This window comes from Naumovozyma dairenensis, chromosome 1 (assembly GCF_000227115.2).
Source record: "Naumovozyma dairenensis CBS 421 chromosome 1, complete genome".
Lineage (NCBI taxonomy): Eukaryota > Fungi > Ascomycota > Saccharomycetes > Saccharomycetales > Saccharomycetaceae > Naumovozyma > Naumovozyma dairenensis.
In genome coordinates, this window is record NC_016479.1 from 1,667,724 (window position 1) to 1,688,487 (window position 20,764).

General features: G+C 34.3%; 8 protein-coding genes and 3 non-coding genes across 11 annotated transcripts; 8 read left to right on the forward strand and 3 right to left on the reverse strand.

Annotated features, from left to right (window-relative positions):
• Window positions 1-1,325: 1,325 nt before the first annotated feature.
• On the forward strand, window positions 1,326-1,652 carry ECM15 (Ecm15p; the record flags this gene model as incomplete). The annotated part of the gene is made up of 1 exon (XM_003668081.1): window positions 1,326-1,652. One exon carries the CDS (start codon window positions 1,326-1,328, stop codon window positions 1,650-1,652), a length of 327 nt encoding a protein of 108 aa, XP_003668129.1.
• A 271-nt stretch (window positions 1,653-1,923) lies between these two features.
• NDAI0A07330 (histone H2B family protein) lies at window positions 1,924-2,403 on the reverse strand (the record flags this gene model as incomplete). The annotated part of the gene is made up of 1 exon (XM_003668082.1): window positions 1,924-2,403. The coding sequence occupies one exon, from the start codon at window positions 2,401-2,403 to the stop codon at window positions 1,924-1,926; it is 480 nt and encodes a 159-aa protein (XP_003668130.1).
• An 828-nt stretch (window positions 2,404-3,231) lies between these two features.
• NDAI0A07340 (histone H2A) lies at window positions 3,232-3,630 on the forward strand (the record flags this gene model as incomplete). Its single annotated transcript, XM_003668083.1, has 1 exon — window positions 3,232-3,630. One exon carries the CDS (start codon window positions 3,232-3,234, stop codon window positions 3,628-3,630), a length of 399 nt encoding a protein of 132 aa, XP_003668131.1.
• Window positions 3,631-3,825: 195 nt separating this feature from the next.
• On the reverse strand, window positions 3,826-5,394 carry RMD1 (Rmd1p; the record flags this gene model as incomplete). The annotated part of the gene is made up of 1 exon (XM_003668084.1): window positions 3,826-5,394. The coding sequence occupies one exon, from the start codon at window positions 5,392-5,394 to the stop codon at window positions 3,826-3,828; it is 1,569 nt and encodes a 522-aa protein (XP_003668132.1).
• A 354-nt stretch (window positions 5,395-5,748) lies between these two features.
• Window positions 5,749-7,002, forward strand: NHP10 (Nhp10p; the record flags this gene model as incomplete). The annotated part of the gene is made up of 1 exon (XM_003668085.1): window positions 5,749-7,002. The coding sequence occupies one exon, from the start codon at window positions 5,749-5,751 to the stop codon at window positions 7,000-7,002; it is 1,254 nt and encodes a 417-aa protein (XP_003668133.1).
• A 782-nt stretch (window positions 7,003-7,784) lies between these two features.
• NDAI0Atrna14V lies at window positions 7,785-7,858 on the forward strand. The gene has a single exon. It is a non-coding gene; the product is annotated as a tRNA-Val (tRNA).
• A 359-nt stretch (window positions 7,859-8,217) lies between these two features.
• On the reverse strand, window positions 8,218-10,596 carry SKP2 (putative SCF ubiquitin ligase complex subunit SKP2; the record flags this gene model as incomplete). Its single annotated transcript, XM_003668086.1, has 1 exon — window positions 8,218-10,596. One exon carries the CDS (start codon window positions 10,594-10,596, stop codon window positions 8,218-8,220), a length of 2,379 nt encoding a protein of 792 aa, XP_003668134.1.
• A 2,669-nt stretch (window positions 10,597-13,265) lies between these two features.
• On the forward strand, window positions 13,266-13,841 carry NDAI0A07380 (opsin family protein; the record flags this gene model as incomplete). Its single annotated transcript, XM_003668087.1, has 1 exon — window positions 13,266-13,841. One exon carries the CDS (start codon window positions 13,266-13,268, stop codon window positions 13,839-13,841), a length of 576 nt encoding a protein of 191 aa, XP_003668135.1.
• Window positions 13,842-17,500: 3,659 nt separating this feature from the next.
• Window positions 17,501-17,584, forward strand: NDAI0Atrna21L. The gene has a single exon. It is a non-coding gene; the product is annotated as a tRNA-Leu (tRNA).
• A 298-nt stretch (window positions 17,585-17,882) lies between these two features.
• MRX18 (17-beta-hydroxysteroid dehydrogenase-like protein) lies at window positions 17,883-19,364 on the forward strand (the record flags this gene model as incomplete). Its single annotated transcript, XM_003668088.1, has 1 exon — window positions 17,883-19,364. The coding sequence occupies one exon, from the start codon at window positions 17,883-17,885 to the stop codon at window positions 19,362-19,364; it is 1,482 nt and encodes a 493-aa protein (XP_003668136.1).
• A 1,180-nt stretch (window positions 19,365-20,544) lies between these two features.
• NDAI0Atrna10Q lies at window positions 20,545-20,616 on the forward strand. The gene has a single exon. It is a non-coding gene; the product is annotated as a tRNA-Gln (tRNA).
• The last annotated feature ends 148 nt before the right edge of the window (window positions 20,617-20,764 follow it).

Here is a 20,764-nt window from a genome sequence, read left to right on the forward strand (position 1 = left end):
TTCTTGCTTTTATTACTTTGTCCACATTTATATTCCATACAGAAGTACAATTGAAGGGGTTGATCCATGCTCCCATATATTCACTCACTCACACACTCATAGTATGTCTTGTCTTTCCTTGCGTTGTAAATTCGGATCAGAAAGCAATTAGCAGACGCCCAATTCACCTTTGAGATGGGTATAAAAAATCACTAAAGGCTTAGTCCAACTGTAATGGCATATCCTTCTGGTTTTTTATATGCTATTATTGTTCAAAAGAAGAGATTCCGGATTGAGATTGATTAGCCATCTTGAAGTTTATAGATAATATAATATAATTGATACTGTGATTTTCTGCACACCCTATTTAAAAATAACTAAACAAAATAATTCTATTGTACATAGGAAACACCGGAATGGTTCCTTCCATTTTGTTGTATGTTTATATACAGTTTAGGATTGTGACCTAAATTCGTTTCTAGTTTCATTCTTTGATTCATCATGAAAATATTATATCGGCTTAACTATTTCTCGAGCCCCAGTTTCAACACTTTTATTCTTTTTATACTGAGTTTTCTGTTTTCGTTCTTTTTTATTATTCTTGATTAATAAAATTTCACCTTTGTTCATTATGAGGTTTCTATGTTTATAAAAAGTATTATAATGAAATATAAACAAATTTCTGAGTATTTTTTGTTCTACTTTAAAGTATTTTAAATGTTTTTGAAAAGGTAATATATGATGACAATAGACGATTATACATGAATTGTTTATTAGAAATCAATCAGAGAAGAACCTGTTATAGTTTTTCTTTCATAAACTCTGTCAAAACAGGCACAAATGATCTCTGTATATGAATGCATTAATAAGAGATATTATCAACAACAATACTTTTAAATAAATGTATTTGTTCTACTACTGAATAAATTCAAGATAAGTTAGTCAGTATTGATATTTTTCCTACTTGAATTACTATTTTCCGCAGCCGCTAATATTGTTTGAAGGTTAAGATTGCGGGGGGGGGGGTTGGCAACTAACTACATCACTATGTTTAAATATCTATTCTTCAATACAATACAGAATAGTATACTGTCATTGTTTCATCCTCTTCCTTTTCTTGTGTCTTCTCTTGCAAAAACTCCTTGCAGTTTTCATAATGATGATGATTATGAGGTGGGGGGGAATCCGCGACGTTATGAAAAATAACGAAAAAGGGTGATTATTAGAGAAGATCGCCCTTCTTTGCTGATATAAAAGGTATGGTCGCAGCTTAGAACATAACCAACTATCCCTTTTGAAACTTATATACTGTAATAGGATATAATAAGATAGCGCGATCAGAGAAGATGTCACCACCAAAAGTGTTTTGTTTAGCAGATATATGTATGGTCCCAATTGGTACCTCTAGTGCAAGTGTTTCTGATTTCGTAGCGTTAATTGAAACTAAGATCCGTGAAAGTGAATTGAAGAGTACGTTACATAGTGCTGGTACTACGATTGAAGGTCCTTGGGATGAAGTCATGAATTTAATTGGGTCTATTCATGAATATGCTCATGAGAATGGATATATTAGGATCCAAAGTGATGTAAGGATTGGGACTAGGGTGGATAAACATCAAACTGCTCAAGATAAGATTGATACTGTTTTGAAGAAGATGAATGTTTCCAAGTAAGTCTATATACTCATATATATATATATATAAATTTATTGAAGTAAAGAATCACGCTTTTTTATAAGTTTTTTTTGTCTCTATTTGTGGTTTGTTAATTTTATATACGAACATAGATAGGTGTAGATGTATATAAAGAATAATATTACAACTTAATGGAAACTCTGAAATAAAGTTTTTCCATTAAATAAAAAGTTTGATTTGGAGGAAAATATGATAATGTGTGTGTGATATGGTATTTGAAGTTTTCTTCGCATTGAATAAGCTTGAGAACTTAAGCTTGAGTGGTAGAAGAGTATTTGGTAACAGCTCTGGTACCTTCAGAGACGGCATGTTTAGCCAATTCACCAGGTAAGATCAGTCTAACAGCTGTTTGAATTTCTCTAGCAGATATGGTAGATTTCTTATTGTAAGCAGCTAATTTAGAAGCTTCAGTAGCGATTCTTTCAAAAATATCATTAACAAATGAATTTAAGATAGACATAGATTTTTGACTGATACCAGTGTCTGGATGTGTTTGTTTCAAGACTTTGTAAATATATGAAGAGTTAGTTTCCTTTCTAGTCTTTAGATCTCTTCTTGATATCAGTGGAACCTGGAGCGGTCTTCTAGCAGCAGTTGGCTTTTTTTCAGCTGGAGCCTTAGAGGCAGTTGGTTTCTTTTCAGCGACAGAGCTCATTTTGACAATATTAGTTGTTTTAGTTGTAGTTGTTGTAGTTTGTGCAATAACCTTTTGTTGTTGAGAGGTTTCCATTAAGCAACTTTAATAGTAATACTCAAATTATCAAGAGTAGGAAAACGGGAACGCAAAGGAAAAGACATGGTTAGAGATAAGTTTTTATTCCCATATCCACATATATATATATATATATATTTTACATACACGAATGCACTATGTTGTTCCTGTAGTAGATAGTAGTAGTATTATTATTATTGTTGTAGTTGTAGTTGTAGTTAGCTGTACAGTACTTACATAGTGGAAGTACAACAAATACAAATAAGAAAAACGCGAAAACGGACCAAAGATAGTACGCGAAACTGTCGGGATGTGCGAAACTGTGGGAATATGAGAAAACGAAGGGACAACTGGCCCGCGAAGATATGGGAACGGTCTGTGGTCCGGGGGTTTCGCGTGTGCCCTTCAGGAAGGGAAGCGGTCGCCCTTTTTTTATTGGGAAGTTATGAGAACGGGGCGGACTCCAAATAACTGCGGCCACCACCCGCTCAGGGCCCCAAGAAGCGCGAAAACCTCAGAACAGGACAGACATCAACTCAAGTAAAAGGCGCGAAATATATTCAACAAACAAACAAATAAACACAAACACAAACACAAACACAAACAAACAAGACAGAGAGAAAGAGAAAGAAAGGAAGGGATAATGAATGTTTAATGAATCAAGAATATGTCGGCCAAAGATACATTATGCATAGCAACATGTTAAAATATATATATATATATATTGCGACCTGCGATATTTATGATCCATACATATTTTCTTGTTTTTTAATTCTTGCTTCTTCTTTGAAGGTCGTACTTATATACAAACAAGCAAAGACAACACATACAACATATATATAAACAATGTCAGGTGGTAAAGGTGGTAAAGCAGGTTCTACAGCTAAGGCTTCTCAATCTAGATCAGCTAAAGCTGGTTTAACTTTCCCAGTCGGTAGAGTTCATAGACTTCTAAGAAGAGGTAACTACGCTCAAAGAATCGGTTCCGGTGCTCCAGTTTATTTAACCGCTGTTTTGGAATATTTAGCCGCTGAAATCTTAGAATTAGCTGGTAACGCTGCTAGAGATAACAAAAAGACTAGAATTATCCCAAGACATTTACAATTAGCCATCAGAAATGATGACGAATTAAACAAATTGTTAGGCAACGTCACTATCGCTCAAGGTGGTGTCTTACCAAATATTCATCAAAACTTGTTGCCAAAGAAGTCTGCCAAGGCTGCTAAGGCTTCTCAAGAATTATAAATTCACAACATAAAAACATAAAACATCCCCCGATTCTATCTATCATACCAATTATATCTCCCATAAAAATAAAAAACCAGGAAATATAATTATTTGTAACATTATTTATTCATTAAACAAAAATATATAATATAATATCATATAAAAATATTATTGCCATTTTACGAATTAAAAATTCAATATTATACTATATATTCACTTATTGCTGTTTGCAAACATATCAACCGCTATATTAACCAAAGATATAATAACTTCCACAGCAACTAAAAAGATGACAATAAATTCTAAATATTCTTCATGAGAATGTCCTAATTGTTCCTTCAACATTTGTAAAAGATCAGATATGACTTCTAATCTTTGATTTAATAATGCCACTCGTTGATTAATCTCTAAATATCCTCTTGTGGCTTGATAAATTGGCTCCAATTGTGGTTCTGACCACATAATCTCTGGAGAATCTAAAACAGATCCATGTAAATTAATATTTATCCTTAATATGAATAATTCCCCAATACTTTTCATTATTTCCTCTTTAGTCATAGAGACTTTACCACTAGATGCAATCTCCTGCGGAATATCTTGAGTATCTTCAATAGTATTATCCACTAATTCTTCAAAAAGCGATATCTTAACACTTTGCGCTATAGCATGTGATATAGATAATTTAGTCATATAATTAGATCCATCTCTCAAAGTAATGAAATCATTATAAATCCTAGGTTGATAACTTTTTGTAACATAATAATTGAATTCTTCAATTTGAATATCTTCCTCTGCTAATTTCTCCTTTTCAAATTTCTCAAGATCATTTAAAAATCGTTTCTCTTCCCTTTCTGTAAACCCCCACATAACAATCACTCCATATTCAAATATAAATAAATCTGGATATCGTTTATCACTAACACTAATCTCTCCACCTTCGTCATCTAATCTAATAACATCTCCATGATCTTCATCATCTTGAGATCCTTCATCATCTTGAGATCCTTCATCATCTTGAAATCCTTCATCAGGTATTACACCGGTTTGCTTCTTGTTCTTTTTCTTGTTCTTCTTCTTCCAATCACTATAAACAAACGGTGTATACAAACATTCATCAAATAATTTAGGATGAGTATGATAAACTCCCGAGAAATCTCTTAACCAACGAATTAATTCTCTCATATTATAACTACTAGCAGTACAATAACCTGTGGTTCTAGGTAACAAATGTCTGTGAGCTTTACCTAATTTTTCAGCATCTTTCCTCGCTGGTTTATCCATAATCTTATTAACTTGTGAATAAACTTCTTCATTCCCTCCTACTCTATTCCTACCGGTTTTATTATTAACAATTCCAGTAATGTAACCACCAACATCATTGCCACTCGCGCGATTACCACTATTATCATAATCTAAGAATGGTTCATCTGGTAATAGTTTCAGTTTTTGACTAGTTCTGGAACTTCGCTGTGCTCCAATCCTATTCATACTCGTACCACCCTTAATCATATTACTATTATTATTGGGATAAGATCGCATTTTCGTATTCCTATCCTTCATACTCCCATTATTATTATTGCGACAATTACTATGTCTCGATAATGTTGACGATATTCGTGGTGGACCATCCATGTATGGTATATACTTATTCGTACTTTTCTGCGATCTTGATATTAAAGGATCTTCCTTCTTTAATAGCGACTGTTCTTGTTCTTCTTCTGGCTGTTCTAGATCTGTAGTAGCATAATGACCGTCTTCGTTTCTATTGTCATCTTTTTTCATTGTCTATCAAAAATGGGAATCAATATTCTAATCTGTAGTTGCTCCACTCTGCTCCTGTTGCTTTTCTTGAACGGTTGCTTTTTATTTCACCTCTTCTTCTTTATCTTGTATATATATAATATTCCATATTTGTTTATTATAGTTCCTTGTTCCCTTACAATGTCTCTGTCTATGCGAATTGCAAATGAATTGAAAAGTGAAATAAAGAAACCAACCTTCAACAAAGAGAAAAAAAAAAAAACCAAAGAAGACATCAAACCCATCAAATATAGAAAGAACATTATTACATTCATCTCAGAATCCGACATATATATTTATATCAAATCATAACAACAACGTAGCTTTCAATCCACGATGAATACAAACAACGATCCTAGCGAACTTAAAAGGAAGATTGAAGAATTGAAACAAAACAATGAAACATTAGGCCTAGTAGTACAAAGAACAAGAAAATCAGTGAAAAGACTTAGATTAGAATATGGGATCCTCTTGGAAAGATTAGAATCCAGAATTGACATTGATCCAGAATTAAGTTCTGAAATTCCCCTACCAAATTTAGAATCTTTCAAAACTGACTTATTAAATAAACCATTGAAAAAAGGGAAAAGTAAAAGAATTAAGAATAAATTAAGAGATCCAAATCTACCCAAAAGACCAACGAATGCATATCTTATCTTTTGTGAAATGAATAAGGAAAATTTAAGATCAAATGGATCATTGGACGTCACCAGGGATTTATCTGAATTATGGAAGAGTCTGGATGAAACAGGGAGAAGCCCTTATTTCGATCTTTATAATCAAGATAGAGAAAGATATAGATCTGAAATGGAAACTTATAATAAAAATTTGGAAAATTCAAATAATATCGTCCCAGCTTTAACTTCAGCTACAACGTCAGCTACAAATACAACTGCTAAAACAACACCGATGAAAGTGACAAAATTACTACCAATATCCGATGATTTAAAGACACAAGAACTTACAACTTCCACCAATGGTATCAATAATGTTAATGGTAGCAAACCAAAATTAAATCACGTAACAAAAGATGGCCCTATTGGTGACAAAATAGACCACGAAGATACAAACGATATCGAGGAAGAAGAAGAGGAAGAAGAAGAAGAAGAAGAGGAAGTAGAAGAAGAGGAAGATGACGATGAAGAAAATGAAGAAAATGAAGAAAACGAAGAAGACGAGGAAGATGATGACGATGATGATGATGATGATGATGATGAAGAAGAAAACGATCATGATGATAATAGTGAAGAAGAAGATGGATTTAACAAAGTGGGTAGCAGTCGCGGCGAACAAGAAGACGAGGAACTTGAAGATGAAGAAGACGATGAAAAAGCAGAAGATATTATAGATCAAGATGAAAATGTTGAAGAAGAAGAAGACGATGAACACCCAGGAGAAGGAGATGAACAAGCAGAGGAGGAAGCGGAAGCAGAAGAGGAAGAAGAGGAAGTTGATGATGACGATGATGACGACAACGATGACGATGTGATGCAAATCCATACAATAGCTAAACAAGATGACCCAGATGCATCAGAAACTGATACTACCGAAGAACATTTAACAACTTCTGGGCTTCCTAGTGGAGCTTAATTTGGTAATTTCGGAACGGAAATAATATATACCTATGTATCAATAAGACTGTTATCAATCATTAACTATCACAAATTTTTTTTCAGTCGACAACGACTTCACATCTTAAGCATATATAAGTAATAATCGACAAAATCGTCGGAGATTAAACAATTTCCCAATATAATGATATTTCATGTAAATTAAATGGCATTAAAACTGGTGACTCTGAATAATTCTTGAGAAAGATGCATCAAAATTGATAAAGAATAACGGGCTTCTAATGGTTTGTCACCAAACTGACAGATCTAGTAAAGCGGCCGCTACTAGCGTCAGACATAGGATTACTAATTGTTATTTATATAAGCCTTTTCAGCGTTCCTTGTTTTATATCTGAAACACAAATATCTAGGTCTAGTCCACTGACACAATTATGGGAGACGTACACACCTCAAGAATCAGTTGACTCCCTCGCTCCAAGTGATATTGTAGGAATAGATTAACGCTTAGTACTCGGATGCTCGACAGCCTCACTTGAGACATATCTTATAGTTTTAAATTCTTCCTTGACAAACTAAAACTACGAGACCAACCAGCTCATCTAGATGAACGCAATTGCTGAATCTGCTTTACAACATTTTGAAACCTATCCGATTCAGACTAACAATTATTGAAGCATCAGAACTATTTCTATTTTATTTTAGTTTTGTATGTCATGGATCATTGTGGAATTAGAAGACACAGAGCGTGATGATACCACTCTGATATCATAACTAGATATTTGCTATTTTTTATAATAATATGGTTTCGTGGTCTAGTCGGTTATGGCATCTGCTTAACACGCAGAACGTCCCCAGTTCGATCCTGGGCGAAATCATTTTTTAATTTAATTTTTTATTTGTCTTTATTGGAATTGTTGAAAACCCAAAACTACAGCTCCCATTAGACTCTCCATAAATAAGTAGAGAGGGAAGCTGCTGTATTTTTTTTGCACTAGCCGCGTATGTTCCAGATTTAGTTAGTAAAGGATTCAATTTGGGCAAGACGCCTGGCGTCTTGATGTTTAAAGGCAGCCAGAGTCGGATTATATAAACTACAGAAAGTTAGTAAAGAAAATACTAAACCTTTCGTTTCTTTTATTAGAAAGAAAAATATTGTTCATGTCTATATATTAGATCGGCTCTATAGCCAAGCTAAATATATTATATATGCATTCTATTTCTTCCTCTTCCGAGTTTACTTTTGATTAATATTACCGTATGAATATAAAACGAAACCATCCTTATCTCTTACTTCTACGGGGACATTAACATTCAATACTGGTTTTAGTAACAGTTCCCAATCATACCTTGTTCTTGGAGTACAAAATAACAAATTTCTCAACAAGCGAATTTTCACAGATTTAAATTTCGATAATGATTTAAGGAAACACCAAAGATTCAAATTTGGGATATCTTTAAAATATTTAAAATTTTGGTAATTGTTAATTATTTCATCATCCATATCATTAACGGTTTCATCTACAGACAAGCCATGATATTGTTGGTTTTGATTTTTCAAAACGGAAAGACAATCCTTGAAACAGTTTCTCACTGATGTGTTCCAATAATAATCATTATGGAAATGATCATCGATTTCATTATTATCAGTGGGATGCGTGTTTCTACCATGCACTGGTACATTAGATCGAGTGGAGTTATGATCCGTCCTGTAGCCAATCAATGTTTCTTGGTCTGCAATATCATTATCTGCCAATGAGTTCATCATTTTTTCCCAAAACACTATTGGTGATAGCGGGTAAACATTTCTAAAGGGGATATTAATAATATTGATGTTGATATTCTTATGAGGTAACCTATCCCATAGTAATTTATAGTAATGGTAAAAGTAGTGGAATTCTGGTATACTTGAATGTTTGAAAAAGTCTCCTTGACTTTTGGTTAGAGTAGCAGGTTTCCTTCTATTATTTTGGAGATTATTATTATTATTGTCTGTTGTTGTGGTCCTTGAAATATACTTTAAATTCAATGATAATACTATTGATGATGTAGCTGGTGGGGCTTGCAATGTATAATCTACAGTAGAATCTAGCAGAGTTTCACTTAGTGAATTACAGTCATGTTCTAAGATCGCTTCATTATTATGAGGTGGATTTTCATAATAATATTCATCATCCACTAATGTTTCATTCATGAAACATATACTACTGCAATCAATTGATAAATCAGTCAATGCTGAAAAGCAATTACATAGCAGAAGGTCATATTTACTTGTAATTTGTAGCAATTCTAAATTCTTAACGCATTTAAAATATGGATTGAAAAGTTTCAAAATTCCATTACCTGGTATGATACTACATGACTTTAAAGTCAAAGCATGGAATGGTGCATGAAGTTGATACAGCCCTGTCGGTTCCAATCTTAAATGTAACGGTAAAAATTCCATTGGTGTATCTAAGGATTCTGTATCTATGATAATGTTTTCTAAAATCAATTCATTTATTATACCAAAGCAACATAAAAGATTAGGTCTTAAACGGACAACATTATTTCCTGTTTTTTTATCTTTTGATGCTCTAATTTCCAAAGTTTTAATTCTTTGCAATGAATAAAACTTTCTTTCATATTCAGAGACAAATTGCTTAGATATTTCAAACGTTCGAAGATCATTGCTATTAATAGATTGTTGGCCCTTGATAATTTTTTTAAAGAAATCCCTTGACCCGTCGTTGAATACAGAGTACCATAATGGGATTTTAAAATTAGATTCCACATTACTTAGAATCACATGTGTTAAATTAGGGAGATAATCAATGATATCTAACATTAATTCAATGTAAGTATAATGAGAATATTTATTTTCCATTTTATCGATGGTTTTGAAACAAGACTGGCAAAATATGTCATTGTTATTGTATTTCCGGGGACTATTTGTATTACCATTATATGAATCCGAAGTAGGTTGTTCTTCAATTGTGGTAGGAATATTATTTTTATTAGATATATTTTTCATAGCGGAAGACGTTGATAAACTTGATGTTGACTCATAAACGTATGAGCCTGCAATGGTCTGATCATTTTTATTATGAAACTTGGAATATTTAAATAAAGAATCTTGGCATTGTGGGTTAACGAATTCAATAGATCGAACTAAAAATCTAACGTTTTGTGAAACCGTATCATCCTGCTTATTATTATTAACAATATTATTATTACTGTTGTTGTTTATAGCGTTTGATGTGTGAAATTCTGAATGGATGATTGCATTGAATTTCAATAATGACAATTTTGTATCTAGTACCACATGATTATAAAGGAAATTGTTACTAATAATATTGTATAATGTCGAGTTCACCTCGCATAGAGATAATAATGTTCTGGTGTCCAAATTTTGCAGAATAAGTAATAATAGCTTCTTCGGTAGTTTCAACAAATGTAAAGGAGGGTATTCTTGAACAACTTTAGAATTAGAAATGGACGTTGAACATCGCGGGAGGTTTCCGGATTTTTCGTCATCAAACCCATTTTTCTTCAGGAGTGGAGATGTACTAGTATTATCTTCTTTCGATGACAATGAAAGGTATTTCGACCTTCCTAGTAGTTGTAAACGCTTCATATATTGTTACTTTAGGGCTCTTTAGCTTTAGTATATGTGCTGTATGGTGGCAAAAGAAACGATCTTTTCTTCAGTAATCTTCAAACGTTTTGGCAGATAAGTAATGTATATGTCGAGAATTAATCTCAGGGATAGTAACCTAGACTATAGTTCTTGCAATGTAAAGGTTAAGTGCCTAGGTCGGATACCTTTCTTACCCTTCTTATTCTTCTTATTAAGTTTTGCCCATTTTCCATCTCTTTCTCCGTTGATATCATTTTTAAGATATGACTTTACCTCGAGAAAGGGAGCAATCTGCATTAGGTCTTCGCGAGACACCCGGACTTCTCTTTTCTTTTGTCAAGGGCTGAAGCCACATCTCTTTACCTATTACCCTACTTAATTTTACAAAGCCCTATAAGCCACAGTTATCACTTCGATAACTGAACTTCCACCAAGTCATATCAAAACATCCTACGTATTACATGTGAATTACCCATTAGCTCACATCGACTACGTGCGTACAAACATATAAAAAGCTTTCATTTTACTATTCTTTTTAGAAATAACGATGCATGTGCTGTCACGTTTTGTTGTACACCTGGGTTTTATCCATGCTCTTATCTGAATTCCATCTAGTATCTCTTTATTGATTTATAGTGTAACCCCGTATAAGTTTAATCAAGTAGTAGGAATTTTAGAGTATGATACCTACATAGTGTAACCCATACCTCTCAGTTTATGATATCTGAGTTCATAGGCTTTTTTAAGATTTACTGTTTGGAAAGAATATAGCGTATGTACGTATGTAGTCAAATGTTTTCGAAAAGAATAGGTCTCAAATTAAGGCTGTTTGTAGGAATAACATAATTCAGACCATAACGAAACTACTAGTGGACACTGATCAACTTTTCATCTCAAGTGGGGGCTGCAACGATTAAAGTTCAAGTTAAAGAGCTCAACTGATACCCGTTCATGAATATTAGACTTTAAGTTTAACACGGCAACATTCTTCCCGAAGGTTCTATAACAAGAGCTAAGCAATCGAGTCCCCTAAAAATCGAATGGCTTTTGGAAAGCCATATACTTAAGTACGTAATTGTTAAAAACTGCTGAAGAATAACTTAATCTGGTTTTTGTTTTTTAAATTTAACTGAGTTCAACTCCATTGAATGATCTTACTTTGGTTCACTGATTTGTTTACTTTTACCTAAAAAAGCTTAAGTAGGGAGGTCTCAGTATAAGCGCCGTTCAATCGCGGCATATTCTGACCCTAACTTTACATATTACCTTAATGGAAAATTTTCGAGTGAAAAATTACGATGAGTGTAAAAGATCATTCGTACCTACGGGTAGTTTACTCGACACGGTCTGAAAATCGGAAAAAAAGGACGCAATTGTTACAGCTTACCGTACGTTACGGACAAGCTTCATGAAATAGAGCAATAACATTTATTATCACACCAATTTGGTCTGATTTTTGATTTGTACAAAAAAAAAACATCGCTCCGTTTATTCTTGCTTTCTTGAAACTCTTTGCCCGAAGGGCGTCTGTCTGTCTGGCTGGCGTTAACAGCTTGTGCATACACAATTATATAATTGAAGAAAAACTAGCCCTACGTATAAATCGTTAGAAGTAAGATACGACAAGGATGCTTAGTCGTAAGCAGAGAAACTAGTTGAATTGGTTCGGCACAGTTCTAAAATTGCTGAAAGCTCCCATCTTCTCTATGTACCTATCGTTATAACGTTTTCCTTGGAAGAAAACGTGACTGGAAGTTCTGTCGATAAGACGAACGTAGAAAATTTTTTTAACTCGGAGATTAGTAATTTTCTATTTTTTATTCCGAAAATCTTGAGATTTTTCCGAGAATCCAATTTAACTAAAAAATGCCACGGCATTCTAATGATAAGATAAATGACAAAATGGATGGCATTTATTTTCTGGCTTCCACTCCTTGAAAAGATAAAATTGAACTCGAGTTAATTATTCGGAGTATCCTTAGTCCTTACTAAGGTAACTAAAGACTCCTTAGTTAGGCACTTCCCAATGATTTTTTTGAGGATCGGTAGAGTATGAATAGAATTTGTACGCACGTTCGTTAGTAACTTATACTCCCTGTAAAAAAATACCAACAAGTTTGTTGCCTCATCCTTAATCTATTTGAGGGAAATAATAAACACCAAATACCCTTCTAGGATAATTATAAATAAACAGTAACCGATGAGTTCAATTGGCTCCCTTGAGGGAAACCTTTCTCTCAGAACGTTACGTAATTGGAATTGCTAACTCCGTCCAACCTCTACTCTGCTAATATTTGGACGCACTTACGTTTATTAGGGACACCTTTATGCCTGTAAGAAACCTGAAGAAAAAAGAAGGTATCGCCATTTCCTCGTAGGCTCTAATACCAATTCCAATTCCAATCCCAATTTACGTAATTATATGCCTCAAAAGGGTAACTAGGATATCCTTTCAATGAAATAACGCTCACGATTGAAACACTTGAGGAATTTGGTCTTGATATATAAAAATGTTTCTTCGTTCGAGGAAATATGGGCTTGCTATTTTCTGTCTGTCTGTCAAACTTTGTCTTTTGTCATCTTGTTCCTTTTTATAATCAAAAATAATTAAGAATATTTAATAAAGAAATCATCTAAACTTAATATTTAAAAACTAATAAAAAGTAATGTCAGAGTTCACAGAACTTTATAAAAGAGCCGGTAACGAAGCTATCAAGCTAAACCCTCCAACTGGGTCAGATTTCCATTTAACCGCTCGTGGTTCAGATTGGTTATGGGCTGCTTTCTGTCTTTTCCTTTTTTCAGCAATGCTACTGATTGTATTGATGTTCAGAAAGCCAATCAATGAAAGATTGTTCTACTATACGGCAATTGCTCCATGTGCTTTCATGGCTATCGCATACTTCACAATGGCTTCCGATTTAGGTTCTACTCCAATTAGAGCTAAGTACGACCATGTTAAGACAAGTACACAAAAAGAACACCCAGGTTACAGACAAGTCTTCTACAGTAGATTTATTGGTTGGTTCTTAGCTTTACCATGGCCAATTATTCAAGCTTCTTTGTTTGGTAAAACTCCATTGTGGCAAATTGCTTTCAACGTTTGTATGACCGAATTCTTTGTTGTTTGCTTCTTAATTGCTTCTTTGGTCCATTCCACCTACAAGTGGGGTTACTACTCCTTTGGTATTGCTGCTAGTATTGTTGTTATGATTAGTGTCATGACTACAACAAAAAATTAGTTGCTCAAAAAGGTAATGACATTAAGACAGTCTTTACTTGTTTCTTGGTGTTCAAATGTTCTTGTGGTTAGTTTACCCAATTTCCTTTGGTTTATGTGAAGGTGGTAATGTCTTGCAAACGGATTCTGAACAGATTTTCTATGGTATCTTAGATGTTTTAATGATGTGTGTTATTCCAGTGTTATTCGTTCCATTAGCCTCTAACTTTGGTCTAGACAGATTAGGTTACCACTTCGATGTCGAAGCTGCTCCAGCCACTAGCCACCCAGCTCCTTTACCAAAGGAAAAGAGTGATAGTAGTTTGGACTCTGAAAAGTCATCCTCAGCTATAGGTAAAGCTACCAAGAAATTAAAGAAAACTAAAAAGTCAAAGAAGTCTAAGAAATAAACTGGAAAGTTAAGAACATGAAAACAAGTTATAGAATCCAATTGTTTTTTTTTAGTCTCATTTATTCTTTGAATTTTCTAATTTCATTTTCCCTCCCTACCTTTCATAATAACTGCCTTCTCCAAGAGCAAAATAATTAATGGACAGTATTATTTCTTTTTTATTCAAATATTGTTCACACAATTTTTTCCTTTAACTATTCGAAGGAAAAACATGCATTTTTTTTTTGGTATTGTTTTTCTTTTCGAAAGTAATAATACCAAACACAGCTTTGACGTCATTTCTAATAATCATATACCGTAATATCTTTCCATTCTTAATAGTTATACATTTTTTTACTATTTTCTAATTAATTTTTAATTTATAATAAAGAACATTGTTTTTCATACTTTTTTTTATGAGGTGTAGTACTTGATCTGTAATGAGAAAGAGTTTCATGTTGTATCGAATTATTCTGTTCCAATGCATATGTTCCATATTCGATGTAAAGAACGCGGCAATAACTCCAAGTATTGATTCCCTCTTATTGTTTCTTTATGTCTTTGTATTGATCGCCTCTTATGTCAAGCGACGCAATTCTTAAGGCACGAAGGAATATCGTCGTAAATCAAAGAGTTTTCATTATAGGAAGGGCAACACCTATAGTAAAGACTTCTTCATACAATTTATAGACATATTTTAGTTCACTTTAAAAGAGGAAAAGATTATTATATCATAATTATGTACAAGTAAGTTTACACCCTAGGTTGAGGTGTATTGTAAACCGTAATAAGGTATGTAGACGTCAAAGAGAACACGTTATTGAGTTTTATTACCTGTACTAGAAATCTCTAAAAGAAAATGTTATAATTTAGGAAAACGAAATATTAGAACCTTCGAAAGATATGATTGAATAGGAAACATATTGGCAACTACGTTAATTAGAATAACCATTGAGTAGTCAGGTTTTCTCAAGAAGATATCGGAAACTATGGAATTCCTTAGAGTTTTCCAAGACATAAAAAAGACACTTATTAGCTAGTTCAAATGGAATAAGTTCTCTGTTTTAGACAAAGTTTTATAAAGAAAGTATGAAAAGTAATATAATCTCAAGGTTTAGAATAAGTGACTCAAGACTGCATTACAAGTTGTGATTTACAACCAAAAAATATTGTAAATAGACTGCCGATACGCCAACAGCCTGTGAATATAGAAGACGCGACATTGAAGATAAAACCAGTAAACGTCGAGTCTCCATTATAAAGAGACGTATATATTAAGGTATACTCATAAGTCAGAAGGCACTCAAGCTACATAGTAATTATATATCTGTCGGAATTATAATGTATCTGGCACATAGTGTACAGACACGTGGTTTCGTACAACACGATATATGTTTTCTATATAAGAAAATTTTTATTCCATATGTAAAGTGTATAATATATATTACTCTCCTGTCCTAGGACGGGGAGGAGCAATTCTGCAACGAATCTACCTATAAGGTCAGGTCCTGCAGTCTAATCTGCATCCAATATATGGTTTAATATGTTATATTCCCTAAAAAGCAATATGCTTCGAATATGGTAGCGTTTAAAGTTGCACCCTGACCGCAAGGGTTGTTAAGATTTGAGGATCAATAGATGGTGCGTAGTAACTGATTGCTGCTACGGAATTACATATACCCTTTGGATGCTACTGGAAATATCCAACCTTCTGTGACCTATTAAGTTAGAGATCACAACTATTTGTGTCCAGCCCTCTATTTTTGGACAATCCATAGATAGGCATGAATAGGCCTAGATTATGTCTTTGAAACAATCACATACACATTCAGATCAGAACGGTTACAAGTCACATATTAGTATAAGTGCTACAACGAACCTAACATAAGTCACTATCAGACAATAAGGAGTTCATTGAATAACGTATTCTATTGCACAGGACCATTAGAGTCAGTGTCCGAAGGCTGACGAGCCAATAGAGCCAGCGTTCACAGGCTGCCGAGCCAATATAGCCATTGTTCAAAAGCTGCCGAGCCATTATAGCCAAGAGTCATAGAGCCATGCACCAATATTGCCAGAGTCACAGAGCATATTGAGTTTCCCAGAGCCCGAGAGCCGGAACCATATCGCCAAGCACTAGATGCACACATGAGTGCCACCGCCAAGTACTAGATGCTCATATGAGCCAACAAGCTGCGAACCAGATGCACAAGCGCCAACAAGCTGAGAACCAGACGCCTACATGCGCCAAATAGCCAAGGACCAGAATACCTACATGAGTAAGATTGCCAAGAAACCAATTATCAATATCTGCCAAATTGCTCACATACACGTTACTAGTGGTACCAGCGAGCCCATCCATTAAGTTATCTAAACTATGGTATACGATGGGGGACACGAGTCGTCAACTATACGAATCCCTCTCACCGTATTTACCTTAAGATATCGAAAGACTATCAAGACCACTGACCCGAATCCGAAAACCCATTTTTCACTTGCGGGTGATTGAAACATTCAACTCATAACTAGTTTTTAACATCTTTTGCAATGAAAACTAAAAAAATTACGACATTGCAAACGCATCATCTACGGACGCTAACTATAAAAAAAAAAACCCAATAGTTCCGTTGACAAGTATCCACTATTTGTTACCTCTGCCATGATAAATTTATGACCGTCTAAGTCTAATTTTTTTTGAGTGGGGTGGTATATGTCATTACCCATACTTCGTAACGTTTATTTCAATCTTCTAACTCAACTACAAGCTTCGAACAGGCGCTGCCCAGCTTCTAATTCGGGTGGTAGAGTTGGAATATATGGAATTAAAAGTGGAATCGCTAAAGGTATAATAATACCGAACGATTTCGCCAATATCGATTGTAGGGTGGTATGTCGGAATTATAATGTATCTGGCACATAGTGTACAGACACGTGGTTTCGTACAACACGATATATGTTTTCTATATAAGAAAATTTTTATTCCATATGTAAAGTGTATAATATATATTACTCTCCTGTCCTAGACGGGGAGGAGCAATTCTGCAACGAATCTACCTATAAGGTCAGGTCCTGCAGTCTAATCTGCATCCAATATATGGTTTAATATGTTATATTCCCTAAAAAGCAATATGCTTCGAATAATATCGTGTATAGAATACAACCAAGCAATAAGATTATCAAAAGTAGACGTCAGCTATAGAAGTATTAGAACCGTATATTATAGTTAGAAGAACCAGATTTAGAACAATCATACTACCAGTTACAATTACAACTGAAAAACAACAACATTTGGAGGGTTGGCCGAGTGGTCTAAGGCGGCAGACTTAAGATCTGTTGGACGGTTGTCCGCGCGAGTTCGAACCTCGCATCCTTCATTATTTTTTTACATTATTTTATCATGCCATTCTAACCTGTAAGGTTCTTGAATGATCCCCTATTTTCCCTTCTCGTTGTTTAATGGCAAAATGTAATATCATAGGCTGTATGACGCCATACAAAACTGTAGAAACTTTATACTAGAAAGTAAAGTAAAGAATTCCTTATTTGCATTTGAGAATCACTAGTTACATTTCTTTTAAGAAGATGAACTAAGTGCTGTTTAGGTTTCCTTATTTTCGAAAACAAAATTATTGCAAATCAAAAAGCAAAAAACAAACAAGCAAACAAGCCATAATGTTCGACAAACTGAAAGAAAAGTTAGAGAAAGTTCACATTTCGCCCCCCTCTCAAAAGATTAAGGTCATCCCACCAACGATTAATACTATAGATGAAAAATTCATTTATAGAAATAGATATAATACCGGTGTAAACCTTGGGGCATTGTTTGTTCTGGAGAAATGGATCTTCAATTCAGTATTTGATGATGTTGACGGAGAAACAGAATACGATGCAGTAACTAACCGTGTAAAGAAATTTGGGAAAGATGACGCCATTAACAAATTAAAGTCCCATTATGATGATTACATATCAAGAATTGACTGGAAATGGCTAAATGAATCTGCTGGAGTTACAGCATTAAGAGTTCCCATTGGATTTTGGCATGTAGGGAATGGGAAATTCCTAAATGGTTTACCATTCGAATCTTTGAAAGAAGTATATGAGAAGGCAAAAGCATGGGAGAAATTAAAAGAACTTATTAAAAAAGCAAAGGAACATCATATTGGTATTTTAATCGATATGCATGGTTTACCAGGAGGAGCAAATCCAGATTCTCATAGTGGTGGTTCTATTGAAAAAGGTGGATTTTTCAAAAATAAAAAATATGTTGATAAAATGTGCTATGAAGTGTTCCCATTCATCGTGAATGACATATGCACCAGTAATGATAATGTGATTGGATTACAGATTGTGAACGAAGCAGCATTCAGTAATGAAGCAAAAGAGGAGAAGGATTACCATAAGAAGGCAATCAAGGCCATATCTGAGATTGACTCAAATTTGCCAATTATCATTTCAGATGGTTGGTGGCCACAACAATGGGTTGATTGGTTGAAAGAACAAAAGTTAAATGCAACAGTCGTTATCGATGCTCATGTATACCGTTGCTTCTCTGATGATGATAAAAACAAACAAGCACAACAAATTTGTAATGATTTACCCGTAACAATCAACTTTCCTACAGAAGAAGCAGATTTCATGGTAGGGGAGTTTTCTTGCAATCTAGCCGAGGAGGCATGGGATAAAACATCAGGTAACAGAGAAGACTACCTTAGGAAATTGGGCCAAGTCCAAACCTCAGTATTTCATCAGAAAGCAAGTTTTGGGTATTTTTTCTGGACCTTACAATTTCAATATGGTGATGGTGGTGCTTGGGGCTTCGTTCCTATGACAAAACTGGGAGCTTTGCCAGTCAGTGGGAATAACAAGACGCATAATGTTGGAGAGAAAGATATTAAGGCAGTTGTCTCCCAACACGTAGATTATTGGAAATCGAAAGGTGGTGATAAGTTTGAACACTGGAGATTTCAAGATGGTGTTCAGCAAGCTGCAGCCGATATTCAGGAATTCTCTGCATTTAATGGATCACGTCTAGGTAGATGGCAAAGTGTTAAATCTATTCGTAGAAAAGAATACCTTTCCCAAAAAGGTGATAGCGAATATATGTGGGAATGGGACCAAGGTTATGACCAAGGTTTATTCCAATTTAATAACTGAATTAATTATATTTTTCTGTTGGGTTTTTTAGAGTAGTATGTTATATGCTATGTATTTCCAAAGATACCACGTTTTGAGGAACGAGGAATAGTTTCCCAGGTGACGCATTATTTTGGCACATACTGGATATATTCAGTTCTCTATATTTTACTCCTGATATGTAGAAATAATATTCTGAAAGGGTTACAAATTTCGACCTAATTCTTAGCAGTTGTCTGAATATTTTCTAATCATTATCCTATCTTGGAAAACTCTTAAACTTGCAAAGATAGAACACAAATCGTTGACGAAAAGTAGGCATAATCTTCCACTCTTGGTTTCCGCTGAATTGAAGAACAGGCTAAATCGAAATCCTAAAATATTTATAAAAAAATGAACGATTTTAAAAATTTGTGATGAAGGGTTTTTTACATTTAATTGTTGGCTAAAGGAGAACCAAAAAGGTCCCATAGATAAATCATTCAAGCAATTGAAAACCTTTAGCAACTTCCGAGCCACCCTGTAATGTAAATGAGGATGGATCAACTGGATTCTATCGAATATATGGAAAACCTAAAATGTTTTGAAGAATGCAATGATGTTGTATTTAACCTAAACCTGACTATTTAATATCCATGATAGGGCCGCGATTAGTTTGTTGTCAGATCAAGAAGGATCATACTTTCGATCAGGAAGAATAACAAGCAGTAAAATTACCCATAAATACGAACACGATTCGCAAGTCCTTTCGATTAGGTGTTCCCAAGACACTTTAAATACCTATACGCTTGATACTAATCGAAAACACACAAAGATACCGTCCAACATAACTGACCCAATACATAACTCTTGTACGCATGGCCGGCCGAAACCTGGCTGCAATCAAAACAATCTTAATAATAATAAGATAACACTTTCATTGCATTCGACTTAATTCAACAAAAGATATTCAATTATAATTCAATAAACGTTATACAGGTACAAACATGTACGGTGCATAACGTAGTTCGAGTCATTACTTCGAACCTCACAACTTCATAATAATTCATAACTCAACTTGACTGATAACTAACGACTCATAATTTCGTGACAGTAATTACTCAATTAATAATAAAATAAATATACTTCTTTGTGACACTTGGACCTGATATTAATACTTCGTTATCCCAATCGGATATCTCCCCAAAAAACAAGTTGTTATGGTCCTATAGTGTAGTGGTTATCACTTTCGGTTTTGATCCGGACAACCCCGGTTCGAATCCGGGTAGGACCTTTTTTATTTCTAATTTTTTTAAATTATATCTTAAAACTTGTCACGTTCTAGGCTATTTGGCCTTTTCCGTGGCGCGTTTCTCGAAGGTGACCAACGAAGTGAACGAGTGAAAATTTTTCCATGGCATCGCTTTCTGAATGGGTTCGAT